The sequence below is a fragment of the Chlamydotis macqueenii genome, chromosome 15, assembly GCF_036417535.1.
Source record: "Chlamydotis macqueenii isolate bChlMac1 chromosome 15, bChlMac1.mat, whole genome shotgun sequence".
Lineage (NCBI taxonomy): Eukaryota > Metazoa > Chordata > Aves > Otidiformes > Otididae > Chlamydotis > Chlamydotis macqueenii.
In genome coordinates, this window is record NC_141570.1 from 12,764,421 (window position 1) to 12,783,642 (window position 19,222).

At 54.7% G+C, this 19,222-nt stretch overlaps 1 protein-coding gene across 5 annotated transcripts in view; it reads right to left on the minus strand.

Annotated features, from left to right (window-relative positions):
* LOC104474960 (ankyrin repeat and fibronectin type-III domain-containing protein 1) overlaps positions 1-19,222 on the minus strand; it is a 233,196-nt gene that overhangs the window by 198,733 nt on the left and 15,241 nt on the right. The window contains exons 1-2 of one of the 5 annotated variants that reach the window (XM_086759440.1): positions 8,614-8,937; positions 544-672 (exon numbers count right to left, since the gene is read on the minus strand). The exons of 2 other annotated variants lie outside the window; for them this stretch is intronic. In XM_086759440.1, coding sequence (XP_086615566.1) covers positions 544-560 — 17 coding nt within the window. In that variant the 5' untranslated portion in view covers positions 561-672; positions 8,614-8,937. Of the gene's footprint in view, positions 1-543; positions 673-8,613; positions 8,938-19,222 lie in introns of those variants that run through there. 2 more of the 5 variants (XM_086759441.1, XM_086759444.1) reach the window with 2 other exon arrangements.

The window sequence follows — 19,222 nt, forward strand, 5'->3', positions numbered from 1 at the left end:
AGACCAGATATAAAGGGAACCAGGAAGAATTTTTTTCTTTACGCAGCACTCGCTCTGGAAAGCCAGCATAATGGACTGAGATTAAATACGTGTATTTAACTGCCGCCGCAGTGAAACCGTCAGGTTTGACCGTACGTACCAGTCTGTGCTGGTACAAACCCTGCCACTCACGCCTTCCTTAGTCACAGCTAGCTCACCTTGCATCACTCCAATCAAAACATCAAACACCTGCCCAGCGCTCCGCACAGCTCCCACCGCTACACGTGAGCGCAGCGCCCGGCTTGCGGTACCAGCGGACATTTGTTGGGCTGTGTGACAACGGTGAAAGGTGGGAAAGGCCACAAACCCTCAGTCCTGGCATTACTGCTCATCCACGTGGTGACACAGCCTCTCCCTGCAGGCAGGGCCTTGCTTTGCAGCATGAGAATGAAACAACGGCATTGCGTACAGCGGAGGGCCAGGCAGCGGCGGGGCTTCACCAGCACACTCCTTCCCCCACCAACCCTTAGCGAGCGAAGGGAGCGCGGCACAGCCCCGACTCACCCCTTGACAAGGTCCATCCCGCCCTCGCCTCAGGCTCCACAGCAGCTCCTCCCGGGCTCCCGGCGGCCTAGAGATCCCGCAGCGCGATGCAAACCTCCGCGCTCCACCATGGCTAGCCGCCCCGCGCCGCTGGAAGGGAGAGAGAGAGGGAGACCCTGGCTGTTAGCAAGACAGACGGAGCCCAGCACGTTGCAGAGGAGACGCACTTCCCACCCAAACAGGGCCGAGAACCACTGAGTGATCCGCTCCAGCACAGCCCCCCAGTAGCCTTGGCTCAGTCCAGCCCTCAGGCCTGAGAATGAGCTCAGCTTAAGGGATCTCGGCAGCCATGAGCCTGGGCAAGCTGGTGGAAGCACACGCTCATGGTGAGGCTGCAAACCTTTCCTCCCTTGCACGGTGCCTCCAACATGAAACCAGGATGTGCTGTCTTCTTCCTAGATGTTATCAGTTACCAGATTATCAGGTTGCCCAGAGAGGTGGTGGATGCCCCATCCCTGGAAACATTCCAGGCCAGGTTGGCTCTGAGGAACCTGATCTGGGTGGAGATGTCCCTGCTCCTGGCAGGGGGTTGGACTGGGTGGGCTTTAATGCCTCCTTCCCACCCAAACCCTTCTGTGATTCAATGAATAAGGGATTACGTTAGCTAATGGATGACATTAGTTTATTATTTGTCAGTAAAAAGTAGATGTGTGAGTATCTCCCCTCTACTTGGCACTAGCGGCCAAAATATACCAGTGCTTCCCACTGACCTGGGTAAACACGCATGGCTTGGCAAGAACGCCCAACGCATTGGCTCGCTGCACGCCGGCGTTCGTTTGTTGTGACACAGACATATCCTTGTTAGCCTGCAACCAGCTATGGTGAGAGTGAGGGGATGCCCCATTCAGAAGCAAAGGTAGAAGTATGAACTGCTGGGGAAAAGAAACCCTCTGCCAGGGGGGAACTGGTACTGGGGAACAAAACCACCCCCACCCCTCCAGCTTTATCATGAAGCCTTCCTCCATTCGGGATAACAGGAAAAACTGCCCCGCTAAGACGAGGCATCTCGGCGCTTTTTCTGCCGTATCACAGCACGGCTCCATTTCCACCTACTGCAGCTCACAGCACCTTTGCTTTCAGCCCCCAAACCCCAGCACGCCTCTCACGAAGCCGCCTGCTGCGGATTAACCCGTGACCAACAGAAAAAGGCGGCTGCCGTCCCAGCACTGCTGACACGCACAAATATCCGCCCGGACTCAGCCTCCGCTGTCTAACTGCTGCCCGCTCCGCGCTCACACGCAAGGCGAATTTGTTGGGGGAAAAACCACAACTAAAACCATTATTTGCAAATCCTTATTTTGCTTCGATGGAGCTGGACTCTGATGCAAAAGCATCCTCAGTCACAGCTGCTAATGGGGAAACCTGCTCTCCCCCAGCCAGGACAGCATCTCCCAATTTGTACCCATGCACAAGACCGAGGGCGCAGCTTTCCCTCACTTCCCTTCCAGCTGCGGCTGCCAAAGCAGCAGAAAGCATCTGGCCAGAAATTATTTACCCTCAGAAAAACTTGTAAAATCCAGGGCAATTGTCAGGTGGAAGCCTGGAAACCTCAGTTTCAGCTAGAAATATTTTTCTGCTTGTAAATCAGAGATTGCAGCCTCAGCCAAGTAGTTAAGGCTCTAATCGCCGTGTCTGATACAGAGAAAGATGCCAGGGAAATTTTATTTATGGCGCAGCTAATGGAGTTTGCCCTTAAGCACTGGACAAATCTTCCAGCTCATTACCCAGCGTTAAGGATCACTCTGACAAATTAGGTGTTGGAAAGTCCAGCCTGCAGAGCAACGCTGTGATTTACCTTAAAATGACCTGCAAAAGGAAATGCCACACGTGCTGCTCCTGGTCCTGCTCCCACCACAGCAGCACGGGTATCACCCAGAACGCAGGACAGGGTTGGGCATTTGATTACAAAGCTGTTCTCTGCCCTCACTCTCCAAACTACCACCTCGCAGCCAGGGGACGTTCCTCCTCAGTTTGCCCGGAAAGCCAAAGCTGGGGCACCTTCGGGCTCGAGAGATGCAGAGGAAGCAGCTACGTTTTTGACAAAGAGGAAAGCCTGGAAGAAAACTTTCTACATACTCAAGTTGAGCACATGGCGAAGAGAATCTAAAGGGGAAATTGTAGGGAAAAAGAGTCCAGCAAATGGGATGAGAGCAAGCACATAACTCCCAGTGCCACTGAGGGCACCCTGACCAGAGCCAGAGAGAAGATTGTTCATCGCTTCCCTCCCAGCTGCTCTGCTCCTCTATCTGTGCTGCTCGCACAGCGGCGAGCGAGGTTTGCTGTAGGCAGAGGACACAGGGAAGGGAACCGGGCACCCTGTGACAGCCCCTTCCCTCCCCAGGCTCCTCCAGACAGTGCTTCCTCCAGCCATCACCTCACCACAAAGAGGGAATTTCCCTCCACGTTACCTCTGCCTCTGCCCTACGCACCAGCTCCAGCAGACACACGGGACGCGGGCTCCTGAGCCGTCACAGCCCCACGCCACCTCCTCCCTGTTACGGCTCCGAGCTGTTAGCAGGTTTGTGATTCCCTCAGACTAAATTAAGGTGAACCGACACCAAACGATCGATTTAGGATTTTATTTAACGTTTAAAGGAACGACTTAACTTTGGAAACTCGGAAAGCATAAAGGGGTTGGTAGCCAGGGCTCTTATCAGGATATTTCTAAGAAGGAAAAGGAAAATAGAAAAGAGAGGAAAAGAGGGAAAGAGCTCTCACCACCCTTGGATCCAGCAACGACGATGACGGGCAGGCGCGCGGATCCTCCAGTGGGGTAGCGAGCGCATGGCTTCTGGTGGCAGGGCCACGGTGGCGGATGGCCGTGATGGTCTTCTGGTGGGGGGCTCGCCCACGGCTCCCTCAGGCAGGGTCTGTTACCGTCCAATCCCCCCCTCCGGCTCTGCCCCTTGAAGTGTCTGGTTCCAGAGAGTTCCGAGTCCTCTGTGCAGGCACGAAGTGGGTGCTAATGTGAGGAGTGGTTGGAATCCCCTCTCAGGTGGCCGCTGTGTGACCCCTGGCCGTATTTGGCCAGTCTTTACCAGGGGCCTGGGGAGCTGCACATCCCCCATCCCCCCCATGCAGACTGCACGGGGCCCACAGCCACAACAATGAGACATTAACTCTTTCAGCCCCTGACACTCCCCACCTCAGGCAATGAGTGAGGAGCAAACCTCACAAACCGATGCAGCTGGAGATGTTCCTTAAACACGGCAGCCAGAGGAACCAGCTTCACCTCGTGCTTTGGAATGAAGATCACAATACGGCTGAGGGCGGCAGGGCCCTCCGGAGATCACTCAGTGATGGTGTCGACATCGCCACAACTGGAGCCTCCACAACCTCCCTGGGCAGCCCAGTTGTCCTGGTTCTGGCCAGGATAGAGTTAATATTTACCTGAGCTGGGTGGAGAACTGAAGCTGGTAGCCCCTATGGCTGGGATAGTTAACTAATTAGCTAACAGCTGGGGTTAATTTACCCAAATTAGCCAAAGGGCTATTCCATCCCATCTGCCATCATGCTCAGTATATAAGTGAGGAGGGTGCTGAAGGGAGGCCCTCCTAGTTGGAAGAGACTGGATGTAGAGATCTGTTGTGAGCTATTATACTGTATTTGTGTTCCTAGCAGTTTCCTACAGAAGCTACCACCTTAGGCCCCCCCTCACTAACAAAACCAGAACACCAGTCCAGTAAAAGAGCATTTTTGGTGTTTAAGTGCAATTCCCTGCATTTCAGTCTGTGCCCATCACCTCTGTCCTGTCACTGTGTGAGATATGTTGACCTCATTCGTGTTCATGTGAGGCAATACTAGGGTTGCATGGTGAAATGTGACCCTCTCTGTACATGGAATCTTTGATTATCCTGTTTGTTCTTATACAGCCACAGGCTTAGGGGAAACAGGAAGATATGTACATAGTTCTAAGCCCATTTTTTTGTAAACTGTGCATAAGTTTTGTTGTAAATGTATCTGAGTTATTGAGATGTGTTTGGCGGGATTCACTCCCGCTGTGGCAGTTTGACATAATGAGAGGTTTTACCTGCTGCAGGGTTATACGAAGGACACTGAACAGTGGAGCGAGCAAAAGGGGGGAACACTGGGCTGGGAGCTCATGGCCACAGGCACGTGAACAACCCCAAATATGGGACCAGCCGCTTCGGTACTTTTAGCTAATTAACACCTGTATAGTGGCCGAAGACACGCTCTTAGCCAGTCAGCACCTGTCACGAACGGTGTGAGTAACCAACGGAGTGTAGATTGTGAGCTCCCAAAAAAAAAAAGAGACAGGCACAGTGGGGGACCGGGAGAGGTTATAAATACTGTAACTGTGAACTAAGGGGTGCGCGTCTTGGGGGAGCGGAGACTCCCGGCGCACCCAGCGCTGTTTGCTTGCCTCTGTTCAATAAATTGGAAACTGTAATTGGAATCCTGTTTGGGACTAAAATCATTTATCACAACTGCATGCTGAGAAGAGCCCATCTGAGGGCAAATCCCTCCTTACTGTCGCACACCTGGGAGTACAGCCGTATAGGACTCACAGCTGCGGTGCGAGGAGCTGACACCACATCCACGTATCAGGCTTCTGCGAGTACTGAACACGTCAAAATCCATGTGTGGCTGTGGATAGGGGACTGTAGCACCTAGGGGCTGGAAGGAGAAGTTCCCAGTCCCTCTCCTCAGTCCACACAAAGGCAGGTTTTACTGCAGCAACATATCTCCTCCACCAGCAGGACAATGCAATTGAAATCCTCACCGAACAGAAGGAAAATGCTCTTTTGCCCTTTGTGGCCAAACGCAGAAGCGCTTGTGGTGGGATGCTGCTTCTCACTTTGCTAAGAGCATATTTCAGCACCTCCAGCTGTGTGGGTTTGCTCTCAGGAACTCATCCAGGCACATCCTGTCTAATCCTGTCTAATGACTGGACATAAGGAAGAAATTTTTCATGCTGAGGGTGGTGGAGCACTGGCCCAGAGTGCCCAGAGAGGCGGTGGAAGCCCCATCCCTGGAAACATTCCAGGCCAGGTTGGCCGGGGCTCTGAGCAACCTGATCTGGTTGGAGATGCCCCTGCTCCTGGCAGGGGGTTGGACTGGGTGGGCTTTAACGCTCCCTTCCCACCCAAACCCTTCTGTGATTCTATGATCCTGGTGAGCAGTCACAGTCCCTGGGTCAAGAGACAACCCTCCTCTTCCTCCACAAGCTGGAGAAGGCTGCATCCAGGGAGCTATGAGCCCTCACACTTCTGACTCCTGAGAGCCAGCTGGCTTTTCCCCTCCGCAGAGAGGGTGTGTGAGCACAGACAGGCCTTGGAAAAGGCTCCCTGTTGCTGCCAGCATGCTGCCACTGCGGGAAGGAGCCAGACAGCAGGGAAACTCCAGTCCAACAAACCTGGTTTACTGTTCCCACTTCCCCAGCGCTGCCGCAGGACCCACGGAGTCATTCGGTCAGCCCAGGTAGAACACTCTAGATGCACACAGGACCAAAAGGATCCTTGTTATGGGTTTGGTGCTGTGATCTTGCAGCAGCTGCTTCCCAGAAGCGGATTTATTTCATACACCAGGACACCAGCACCAACGGAGAGAGATGCAAACCTGCCCAGCAGCCCACACAGGACCCTGACAGAAACATTCACACTCTTCTCAAAAGAGAGTTTAGCTCGTCCAGCTCCAAGCCATTACGTTTTTAGCCAAATCTTGTGCAATATTTGCAGAGTGAGGATCATTGGCCTGGCAACCGCCGATTTTTACACTAATGATTTTGACTTTTTTGCATAAAATGGTTCACAGCCAAGAAGAGTGTGGAAATAAACAGGAGGTTCCTTCAACGAGAAGGAGAGAAAATCCCCTTTCTGCAAAAACAAATACAGACCATTCAGGAATTCCTGGGAGCTTAAGTTAGTTTTGTTTGTCCGTTCTTGCTTTCAATTCATAGTCACTGAAAGAGTGTTGTGCCCTTAACTATTGAATTTCTACAAAATCAGCACCTTAATGAGAAGGAAGTGAGAGTTACGCATTCACTGCTGGGGCATTTGCATGCCAAGGCACAGCCGGGAGGAGGAAGGAACAGCCCTGCCAGCCCCTGCAGCCAGCCTGCCCCGACCAGCTGGCAGGAGCTGGCGCAGGACAGGGCTTTCCATCCCGGCGGCATGCCGGCCAAGCTCTGCCCGCTCTCGCTCGGCTGGAGCAAGCACATGGATGCCATCTAAGAAGGGAAAGAAACCCCATCCCTCACACGAGGAGCCAGGGGAGCAGCCCTGCATCCCTGGGCAGGGTCAGCACTGATGTCCCACGTGCTGCACAGCCCTGTGGCCCCTGAAAGGGCTGCCCAAGCTGCCAAATCCCCTCACCCTCTCCATGAGCAGGCAGCTGGGAAAGACAAGGATGAAAGCAAAATAAGGAGAAACGTTCAGGTGAACACCTCGTGTGGATTAAGAGCAAGGCTGTAAACGCTCACCATAGCCACAGGCCAGCTGAAGGCAGGGATCTGGCAGACGAGGACTGCTGCCAGGGATGACGTCTCCCCAGCTCAGAGAAGAGCAGAGATGCGCTTGTCCACGGGGAGGGACACAGACAGCTACTAACGGGACCGTACAACACAATGTCTCCCTTAACAGCCACAGCAGAAAGGCCAGACACCAGCCAGGCAGCGAGGTACTGCACCCTTTAAAGCGCTTTCCCCCGTAGGCTGGGCTTTGCTCCCCACAGTAAGACCAAAGGGCGCTTTGGTTTGAGAAAGCTGCTGGTCCGCTCTGGGTTATGCTCCCCAGGAGCGGTCCGGACCCAGCACAGGGCATCCCGAGCCAGAGTCCCGGGTGGGCAATTAACCCCTCGTCCCTCAGAGGCAAGATCATCTGTGGGAGCCCAGAGACGGGAGCTGATAGCCCGGGTCTGAGCAGGCAAAGGCCACCCGCCGCTCTCCAGCCCTGCCGCCTTGGGAGGACACAGCCCTGCTCTTCTCCAGTCTCCCAGTAGGAACTGGGATTGCCACAAAGTCCATGCACAACACTCACTCTTAGGATTGGCAAATGCTCAGGAACAAGCTACTCCCTTCCCAGCCAACTCGAGGGGATGGGAGGAAACTGGTTAACAGCCAGACACGGTCACTCCCCAGGCAGCGCAGGGACAGAGCGGCCATCCCAGACACCCAGCAGCCTGGGGATGGGCAGCTGTGCGGATGCACCCCGGGCAGACGCAGGCAGGCTGGGCTGTACCACAGCCTCCCCAAAACAGCAGCAGCTCTTCCATTCCATCCCAGTCTGCAGCCGTGCCCACCTCCCCTCACAATGGCAGCCAGCCCTTTGCTGCGACCGCTGGCTCCGGGCGCTGGAGCTCTGCAGGGAGGCCGGAGCACGGACGAGCGGGGACTGTGCCACGCTACGGCAGTCACGGACCGTGTGAGAGAGCCTTTGCATGCTGCGCTGTGCACAAACAAGAATTCTCTCTGTCTGCTCCCTAGCAACAGCCCTGCCTCCAGTGCCGCGGCAGGACACGGCCCCTGCGCTTGGCTGCAAGGGGCATCTGCCCAGCATTACGGCATCCGGCACCGCAGGCCTGCCCGCGGCCTGGCCTGGGGTTGTTTGCAATCGGGTTCCTTTGCCACAACGACAGAAGAGACACCCCAGACATGGAGAAAACTGCAACCCCAAAGGTTGCAGTTCCCCCAAGGAAAGCAAGCACCCTAACTCCCACAGCCCCGAACAAGCCGTATGTCCCGGGGTGGAGCACAGCTCACCCACGGAGTACGCGGGCCTGGCGGAGCCAGCTGGGCGATCTGCCCGACAAGCACAGACCTGAGTCCAACCACATCCCCACTCGCCAGGAGAAGAACGCACCTTGGTTTTCAGTCTGGTGTCTCACAGCATCTCTTCTGATGAAGGGAGAAAAGGGGCCTCTCAGTGGTAGGCAGCGATTTCTGGCCACAGCAGGCACAAATGAGCCACGCACGCATACCCATCGCTGCGGCACAGCCCCGCGCCTCACCAGGGACACCCCAGCACCCCACGGGGCACAAAGCAAAGCAACAAAGGAAACAGGGCTACGTACTCATCCTGCAGCGGGGAATCTGCAGGCCACAGAGCCAGGCTGCTGCCGAGCGGGAAGTGCAAGCTCCGTCCAGGTTGGTCACGTGAAGGAAGGATGGCCCGACAGAGGGACCCGCAAGCCACCTCAGCCTCCCGTTCTCATTGCCACCGGCACCACGTTGGCAACGATTGAATTCCCTGATCCAAGAAAACAGAAAAATCGGGAAGCTCTCCCCCACCCAAGGCAAATGGCTGCTAGCAGCAGCGGCCCGGCGCAGCTGTATTCCCCCCGCACTCAGAGCCCTGCTCTCTGCGAGACTCCAGCATGTCAGCAAGCAAATCCTCTTTGCCTATGGGCAAGGGAACTGTAGGAGGGAGAAAAAAAAGCATCAAGAAACTCTTTGTCTACAAACATCCCAGCCGGGCGCACGTGCAGCATGTGCTTCCTGACGAGGGCAGAGGGGGAGCCTGAGCTCCAGAGCCACCATTTCCGCCTGCAGCGCGATCCGCTCCCTTATTGTCTTCTAAAAATAAAAATAAACACTGAAGAAGAGCTCTTTGCTTTCATTTCTGCTGTGTCAGAGAGATCTCTCCGGCAGGAACAAGTTGTGGGACCTCTTCCCAAAGCTCTGGGAGCTTCCCCTGAGACCAAAGCAGCGGCTGGTGTCGCAGGGGCCGGCAGGCACGGAGGGCTCTGCCCGCTGGTCCCTCCAGCCCGTGGAGGCTGATGGTGAGGATGGTGAGGATGACCCGTGCTGGGTTCTCGCCTGGGCCGGGCTGACATCCTCTCCCCACTTGCTGCAGCTCAGAGCGCCACTGCCCAAAGCACTGGAAACCTCGTCGCTCCCCTTGAAAAAGCACCAAAACATGAGGAAAGCCAGGGCAGCGGCCTTTTAAACACATAAAATACATATTTAAAAAGTAAGATTGAGATACATATTATCTCTCACTTCTTTTGGTTCCAGAACTCGCTCCCTGACAAGCCCAGCGGCAGGCAGCGTTAGCCGGCTGACGAGGCCAAACCCGAGCCCCGAATGGCCCCACACAACCAGCACCGCTGATCAAACGCCAGCACAAACTTCCTCCGCAGGCTGCTGCCACAATCTAAGCATCTCACCGCTCCGCCTGTGTTTGTTCAGGCTCTTCCTTTACCGTGGAGCTGCCGTACAAAACTGCAGGGTCATGAGACACACACACTATATCTTTTATTTATTTCTTTTTTTTTTTACCTGCACTAGGAATAATTCCAGCATTAGCAGCCCAAAGCTTCAGGTGTCCGCCCCGATTTTATGAAGTTGTTACCTAAGCAAAACCCTCAGGGATCAGCCTCACTAGCTCTTCCCCTACGCCTTCGTTAACAGTTTCTTTAATCTGGCAGCTCCAAAAATCATTGTTAAAATTTAAAAATAAATTAAAAAAAAAAAAAATGGGAGACATTTGTTTTCCCCATCTGAGTGCTCCTAACCCATTCCCGAGGAAAGCACCGCGGGACATTTCATCGGGCTGCTGAGGACACCTCGCTGCTCGGGACGGGCAGGTGGAAGGAGCAGCCGGGCTCCTGGGAGCCAGTAATTATCCATCCCGAAGGCAAGGGGCAGCTCGGGGGGACAGGAGGAGACTGGGGCCACGGCTGCCAGCCTCCTTCGGCAACCGAGATCCCCTCAGCTCTGTGCTCCAGCGCACGGGATGGGCCTCTGCCCTCACCTTGCACGGGGTCGAGCACGTTGAAAGGTAACAGGCGTGATGAGCCCCAGCTCCTTGACAGCAGCTCCAAGGAGGGGGGGGGGGGGGGGGGGGGGGAGGAAAGGAAAAGGGCTTGTCAGTGCAAACATCCTCCCCAGGGCCCAATTACCCCGGAGAGTAACGAAGTGCAATAACCAGAACCGGAGAAGTGAATCAACACAGCCCCTGCAATAAGCCAGCCTGCGACCGCAGACGGCAGAGCTGCTGATAAAGCGCCATTAACTCCCAAACCCTTCCCTTCCTGGCTACCAGGTTACACACAACCTGTTTGCTTGGGTTTGTTTTTTTTCCCCCAGAGCAATGACAGTGACCTGAGACTGGATGCAGTCGGCAAACACAGCCCTGCACAGCGCTCCTGCGGCTCAGCACGGCTGGGGAAGGGGGGCCTTCCTCTCCGAACACAGCTCAGCCCCCGACGGCCCAGCAGGAGCCGACAACTGCAAGACAGCAGTTAACGAAGACTGGAGCGTGAAAAAAATAACGGTTAAACAACGCTGCATACATGCGTGCAGGTGTCAGGCAGTGACTTTGTGGGCTCCACGGGGAGCGAGCCGCTGGCTCCCCTCCATCGCCACCCCTCCTGCTTCACACATCCTGCTCTGGCACGCGGGGGCAGCGGGCAGCCTGCCCTCAGTCTCCTTCAGCACTTTCCTTCCCTAACAGCTGGGTCTCATTTTCCTCAGACATCACAGAATCATAGAATCTTAAGGTTGGAAGAGACCTCCAAGATCATCAAGTCCAACCATCAACCCAACACCCATGCCCACTAAACCACGTACCCGAGTGCCACGTCTACACGTTCCCTGAACGCCTGCAGGGATGGTGACTCCACCGCTGCCCTGGGCAGCCTGTTCCAGGGCCTGACCACTCTTCCAGTAAAGAAATGTTTCCTGATATCCAACCTAAACCTCCCCTGCTGCAACTTGAGGCCGTTTCATCCTATCACTTGTTACTTGGGAGATCAACCCTCACCTCGCTCCAGCCTCCTCTCAGGCAGCTGTAGAGAGCGATGAGGTCTCCCCTCAGCCTCCTCTTCTCCAGACTGAACAACCCCAGTTCCCTCAGCCGCTCCTCACAGGACTTGTGCTCCAGACCCCTCACCAGCTTTGTTGCCCGTCTCTGGACGTGCTCCAGCAACTCAACATCCAACCAGTGCCTCTTTCAGTAGCTCTCAGAGGCACACGTTCAGCTCTGTTTCGCACTGCACAAAAACCTGCAAGCAAATCCATGAAGCAGCTCTACGCATACCAAAAAAAAAATAAACAGAGAGAGAAGAGCTTTGCTGCATATTAGTTCACCTGTGAACCAGAAAGCCAAGCCACACCAATTACATCTGTGGGCAAGAGACAGCAGGCTGTTTGACTAACGAGCATCCTGTGTCCTCCCCAGCAGCAGGGAGAGCCCCAGGCCCCAGCCAGGGCTGAAAGCCAGGGAAGCCACAAGCCCGGCGTGCGCAGAGGTGCCCAGCCGGCTTTCGCCTTTGCTCCTCCGTGGCGTACGACCCCGCATGGTCCCGGCGCAGTGCGCGCTCGCTACAGAAATCCCAGAGCCTGGGAAGCGATGCCGGGCACGGAGCCGGGGCCAAACCAAACAGCAGCCGTGGCACCGGGGGAGCGACGCTGGGACGTGCCCTGGCCGTGCCTGCGCTGCTGGGAACGCCGCCAGCCTGGACGGGACACGCTGGCAGCCCAGGCCAGGCTAAGAGGTGGCGGGAGCAGAGACGTTAAGCAGGAGCTTTACAGCAGACTCTAACCTTTGCTAAAGAAAACTCGCAATTTTTAAACATCCCAGTTAAAATCTGGCCAGCAGCGGTGTGAAAGACCAACACTGTCCCTACGGGAGGAGCTGTTTATTACGGCTGTAAACTTTTACAGCGCCCTTATCTCGCAGTTGCACCAGGATAAGCTGCAATGCGCTGTTAAGTCTTGCAATCACATTTTTACAAGTGTATGGATTGATTTACTCACGGCACATCCTCTGGGAACCCAGGGGATGCCTGTCCGTGCCCGTCTCTGTCCGACTGGCAGCCCGGAGCCGACGGAGGCACACAGGGACACCTCGCTCCGGCAGGAGCGACTCCGGCAGGAGCCACGGAAAGGCTTTGGCTTTCCTCCAGTCGTCGTATTAATTTATTTCAGCGTGCTTCCTGATGTTGGCATTAGAGGTAAAATCAACAGCATAGCCTTGCCAAAGCTACCGGCACCGCCGCGGCTCCCAGCAGCTGCCAGCAGCCGTGGGCAGGCAGGGGGAGCAGCCAGGGCAGGGCAGGGTGCTGGGGTGCTGCCAAGGCTCCTCGCATCCCACCAGCCTCCAGCACTGGTCCAAGAAAGGTCTAACCTCCAAAACCCCCCAGGCACGGACAGGCACTGCTCCACTTTGGGGTGCACGCACACGTCTGGAGCGGGAAAGCCTCACAACCACACCACGCAACGAGGCCGTGTCCCACCTTAGCCACCTTCCCGTCCCACTCCTCACCCAGCTCCCCAGGGCGAGCCAAGAGACTGAGAACAGCCAGCGCTCCCGCGAGACATCCGCACCCCGTGGCAGATGTCCCCTCCGAGCTGCTCTCTGCTGACCAAGGGGAGCAGAGCCTAACAAACTGCCTAACGAACCACCGTCCCCAAAGGCAGCGCGCACGCAGCCTTCCCTGCCAGGACACATTTGGCATTCCCTGGAAAACAGAGAGAATGGCTAAACCCAGCCCTCGCCCCTCCTGCCCCACCTTCAGCTATGGCAGGCAGAGCGGTAGCACCCAGGAGGGGCAATTACCAGGATACCTGTCCTGCTTAGCTATCACCTGGCCAGCTACCTAAACTTCCGTGCAAAGACAGCCTTGTGCATATTCAGGGAAGGAGGTAAAGAACAGTACGAGCACTTTTGTGCTTGCTGACCCCCAGGCCAACGTACCCAGCTCACCCCTGGCCCCTCTCCCCACACGCTGAGGGCAGGGCAGGTCTCCTGTCCCCAGGGGAAGTGGGGCGAACCCAGCCAAGCAGGGTCGCGCTGCCTCTCCCAGGTGCCCTCTCCATTGAGGTTCACCAGCTCCAGCCGTACTGTGGAGGCACTGGACCACTGAAAAGCAGGAGAGCTTTGCTGGTTCTGAGCCCCAGTACTTCCTCTCACTCTTTGTCTGCACCAGAAACTCGTTTCTACCAGCACAGGACCTTTTCCGAAGCACGCTCACCTGCTCCTCTTTCTTTCACGTCCACTTCACTGTGCTGCAGAGCCAAGCTGCACGAGTGCTCGTGCTGAGCACCGAGGCCAACCCGCACCTCAGCCCGGAGGACACGCTGCCCGGCGATGTGCCAGCTGGAGGGCAGACAGCTCCAGGAGCAGAGACCTCGCTGGCTCGCAGGTAAGGATGGAGGAAGCACCCAGCAAGGCAGACACGGAGAGGGCTGGGCTGGCTTTGACCGCCCCAGTTCTGCCAAACCTAACAGCACACCCCTGCTGGAAAAGTAGGTTTCAGCTCACAGACCAAAGACCTTCAAATCTAAAAGCTATTTCTGAGGGATGTACAAGGCACACCACCACAGCTCCGTACGCGTTACAGAACAACTCACCTATCTGAGAAGTTCCTGCTGGGTTTCACACTACTACTGAAGCATACCTAGAAAGCCAGCTGTCAAAAGAAGTTGAAAATCTTTTCTGCGTCATCATTAAAGGGAGGAAAAGGAGATAAAGAAGCCAAGATAAGATTAAGTGCATGTGCTGTTCAAGCCAGCCTCAAAATTAGGTCCTGAGGTAAGAGCAGCAAATTAATTATTTTACCTCACTCCTTTACTCATAACAAGAGCATTTGTGTTCAGGACTGGGTGTGTTCAAGGGAAATGCTCTTTAATGCAGGTAGTGTGGTACCAAGGGGGTCAAGAAAAAAAAAAAAAAAAAAAAAAAAGAAGAGGCAAGCCCACTACAAACCTTTCCTCCACAGCATCCCGTTTCTGTGTGGATGCTCGTAGTTTCAGATGGGACATTTCTCCAGGATGGAGAGCGGGCTCACACATGCATTTCTTTCCAAGAGCTACCGTCCCTGGGACCCACGGAACACGGCTGCAGCCTGCCAGTACCTGAACCCGAGGTCTCAGGCAAGGGTGTAAGCGTCATTGCTTCGTAACGAGGATTTTAAGCAAGTTGTATCATAAACGCAGGCAGAATCTCTCTGCCTGGAAGGTAAACACGGTCCGGTGACCTTCCTGAGTCACTGCCCGCTGACTCATTCACCGGCAACTTGGGCAGCGCTGGCTGAGTCGTAGGCAAGGAGATGTCATGGTGACACGGGCTCACAACGGCTCTCCCCACACAGAGGACTCTTGCGGGATCTCCAGGACAGCAGGGGCTCTTTGCTCACAACCCATCACCCCGCTCTGTTCTCCCGCGCCCTCTCCCACCTCCCCACGCTACACACACTGCCGGGGGCCGGGAAGGCGACTTCATCTGCTCTTGTGACAAGACGGCTCCCAGCAGACGCGGGTGAAGTCGCATCACCACCCGACATAGCAAGGAGTCAAATGGAGAGGAGCAAAAGGCCACAACACCACCCAGAGCCGCCAACTCAGAGCCGAAACAGCAGCCAGCCCCCTTTGACCCCGCTGCCACGCAAACCCCATCTACAGCCGCTTGCAGGGCACATACCAGTACCTGTGCTGGGCTCTTACCCGCAGAAAGTCAGCCTTCTGCAGTCACTGCCTCATCCCGAGGGAAGAGGGGAAGAGGGATGCAGCACTGTGCCAGCGCCGCTGTCCCACCCCCACACACATCCCCCTTGCGAACACAAAGGTCTCTTCACAGGAACTACGTGAAAGGGCCGGTGTCAGCGCTGGCTTTGGAAGCAAACACAGAGGGTCACAGCTCTAATATTAGAGAAAAGATGGTGATGGGGAAGAAGGGAAGGGACCAGAAGAGAACAACATAAATAGCAGCATTGTCCTTATTCAGTTTCACAGGGCGTCAGATGTCAAATAAGATCTTTCACCCAAGAGCTGAAGCCTCTAACTGATTCCCATCTGACAGTTTCTTATCCAGCGGTTGTTATCCATCCAGACAAGCTGAGTAAATATGCTTTGCTCTACCATTAAAGCTGGCAGTGAATCATTGGCTTGCAACAAAACCAGTGTAAACAGCATCGCTCCTCCTGGGCCAGAAGATCTCCTGTTCTCCAGACCTCCTCCCTCCGCTGTACTGAGATGCTCCACCAACCCTGGTCCCGCCGTGGGGTAAGGACTTATGTGGTGGGGACCACCAGCAGCCCCCCGCACAGCCCTCCTTGCCTTTGGGAAGGGAAGTCATGTTCTCTGGAGGGTCTGGGCTCTCAAAGCACCATTGCACACCTCGAGTGAAACCTACTGCAGCCCAGCAGGGGCTCGTTTGCTCAGCAGAGACATCCCATTTACAGCCCACAACCAGGAGGCAAAACCCAGTCTGAGTACAGGAAGTTTAGCCTGGCAGCGCCCGCACGTACATCTTACGGTGGGGTAGAGTTTGAGGAAGACTGTGCGAGTTCTTGCTCTGGACACGTTTGTTCTGACCATTGGGGTCTCAGACTTCACCCCAGGCAGACCACACGAAATGCCCAGCTTTGCTGTTCTGCCCTGACCCCCTCCAAAGTGGCTCCTCAGGGACAGCCCAGGAGCCTGGGCACCCCACGGTCCATCCCCTTGGGCTCTCCCAATACCCACAGCTACAGGATAAGGTATTCGTCTCAGAGAAATCCTTTCTGGATCCATCTAGAGACCAAGAATCTGTCCAATGCCTTTCAAATGAGCCATCTGCCTCCACAACCTACTGCAGCACCACGCTCGGGGTGTTCCCCGCCCGCTCAGCTAGGCGGCACCTCCTTTCATCTTTTTTCAATTTCCTACCCGCTTTCACTGCCATCTTCGAGGCGTAGTATCGAGAGATGTGGTGAGCAACAGCTGCACCTTCATCTGACTTACCACCTTCCTGGCTTTGTAAGCCCAGGTCTCCACGAGAGAGGTCGAGGGAGCGATGCACACACGTGTACCTCCCATGTGGCCAGCTGCCGGCCGGATCAGGCTCGAAGGCTCTCAGTTTTTCTGTGCAAAGAGCGCAGCGTCCTTCAGTGCAAAGCTCCCAGTTCGGGCTTCTGCTGCTGTGACCGACGGCACAAACGCATTTCGGGTAAACAGCCGCTACCCACGTGAACACGACATCAGCGTGGCAAAGGAAAACCAACGCTTCTGCCACGGATTGTCCTGGAGCATCGCTGCAGCAGCGGCTTCACCAGAAGGCTTTGCTCAAACACCCTGTGATCCCAGTGTAAGCTATGTCTTTGCTTCTCGACATTTGCAAAACCCCAATGCGCTCAGCTTGGAAGAAATCCAAAGGAAAAAGAAAGAAATAAAAAGAAAAAAAAAAGAAGGATCGACATTTTTCAAACATGATTGTTGAGAGCTCGTGAGACCCTGCAGTTTACGAGGGTCCCACTCAACAGGTATCTTGCTTTTTAAACCCAGAAAAGAGCAGCCCTCGATACGGCAGTCTTGTATCAATTTTGGCACAATGATCAGCACCCTCCAGCGAGGAAGAGGCAGCAGCGTGCGAAGGCAAGGATATAAATACCGTACAGGTATCCGCTACAGGGGCCTAGGCGTAACATGTGCCTGCTGAGGGCCATGTCTGAAAACACGCTGAGGAAGCACAGGTATAAACTTCTACTGAACCTTATTTCAGGAAATTTCATGAATGTTGACTTGAAATTTTCCTGAACAGAGTCACACCTTCCCCGCACGAGCCCAGAGGCCACGGGAGCAGCGCAGAGGAGCCTCAGCAGGAGACGACGCTAACCGAACAGGATGAGCAGGATCCTTGGAGATGCACGCACAGGACCTGTTTTCTTCCCAAATCCACTGGCAAATGCTGACATAACCCTGCCCAGGGCACCCCCAGATGGTGCTGGACCCATAAGCTCAGCAAAGCCTCCTGCGGCAGGGCCACAGCCACCCCACCAGGGCCACCCTGCAGGGCTGACCCTCGGTCCCCAGCTTTGGAGGACCACAGAGCTTTGTCACTTGGAAACATCATTGTTTCAAGGAAAACAGAGGAATAATATAAATACATATTTCTGATAGCTCTGTTTACAACTGAATTTTGAAGCTTTCCCAGAAAAGATTTCTTGGGAACATTTCTGTAAGCATGGCTTAGCTGGAAAACCTCGTTACACTTGGGCTCTGACTCAGAGGTTACAGCAAATCCATCTTGCATCGCTTACAGTGAGCTAGGAACAAATGACAGCTCAGGCCTTGAGCGCTCAAAGAGGAGAAGGGAAGGGAAAGCGGGAATACCCCCAGATACACCCAGCTGAACACGGACCACTGGTTTAACGAGGTCGTCTGTGAACACACAGTGGCACGTACTCCCACTTGACTCACAAACCCACCAAAGTCTATGGCAAGACGTCCTCCAGCCTCGCTGTGACTGGATCTGGCCCCAGGTAATCCCTCCGATCACGCCAAGCCAACTTACTCACACTTAAGCCCTTTTCCCAGGATCAGATCTGCTGCAATTGTCACTTCTGCAGGAGGATTTCTAGTTGTGCTGGAATTGTAATGTCCCAATAAAAAGAGGAATTTATGATCCTTTAAAGCTGTAATCTTCCCTGCATTGCATATGAAGGACACTTCACATTTGCAATATGGGTGGAGGCAAATTTTACAATGTCCTTAAACCGTACACTTCCCTGCTTTACACGTCTAGGGTTTACAAACGGTGCCGCATGCAACTGCACCCCACACCGCCATCCCGCAGCAGCCCTCACAGCCTGCCTCAGCTCTTGGAAATTTCCCATCTCGCCCCATCTGCTTGGTGTAGATGCACTGAAAAATTTCTTCCATATTTCAAAGGAGTGGAATGGAAAGACCACTGAATTCACAGCAGTAGACACGTCAGTCAATGAACAGCAGCTGAAACCAAACATCCTTGGGTTTCAACTTGTGGTGCTGCAAAGGAGGTGGAAGCAGCACCCTCGCACCCACCGCATACCAGCACCTCACCGTCCCTTCCAGCCAACAGACTGCTGTTGGGCACGGGGCTTTCTCTAATACTCTCCATCACCAAGAAGCAAACTTGGCTTCCAAGTACCCTACACCATCCTCACCCTTGAGAAAAGCATGCTCCTCCACCTCGTCACACCATCTCTTTACGCTGAGAGCATGCTTCACTGCTCAGCACTCCTGCATACCATTACTGTATACACTCCTACCAGCTGTCCTGCCCCAAGGGATGCTTCAGAAGGACAGAACTCCCTGTATCAGGTCCCAAAGCACTTGGCCAGGCTGCCAGGACTTTACCAGACTCCACACGTGGCTGCAGGATCGGTCCTCTGGACAAGGGATTTAAAGCCCATCACACACAGCCGTCTGCCAGCACCCGCCTGCACCACGGGCAGATACCAGCATCACGCAGACAGCGAGACGGTCACAAGCGTGGGGCACAGGACTGGCAGAGGTGACAAAGCCCTTCAACTCTCCGGCTGTGAACGGCCAGCCTTGTCTCTCTGCCAAGCACTTCAGGATCTGAACCTGAGAAGCAGAGCCAGAAAGGACCACACGTAATGCGAAACCTCTAGTTTCACAGAGCTCTCTTCTCAGGGAACTACAAATATTTGTAGCGTTTTATCCAATATGCCTCCGAATTTGCCCAGTGCCGAAAGACAGGTCCTGAACAGGTCTTGTACACTTACGATATAAAGATTTCATAAGATTTCAGCCAAAACACCGGCGAGGCAGTGTTGCCACACCAACACTGCATCACCACCAGCAAAATCTCCTCCCTCTACATGCTTTTCCTCCAGAAAACGCTCCTGACTGGTCCCAGTAGCTCAGTTCCAGCTTTGCTCCCTCTCCCCTACAGGCTGTTTTCAGTCATGTGTT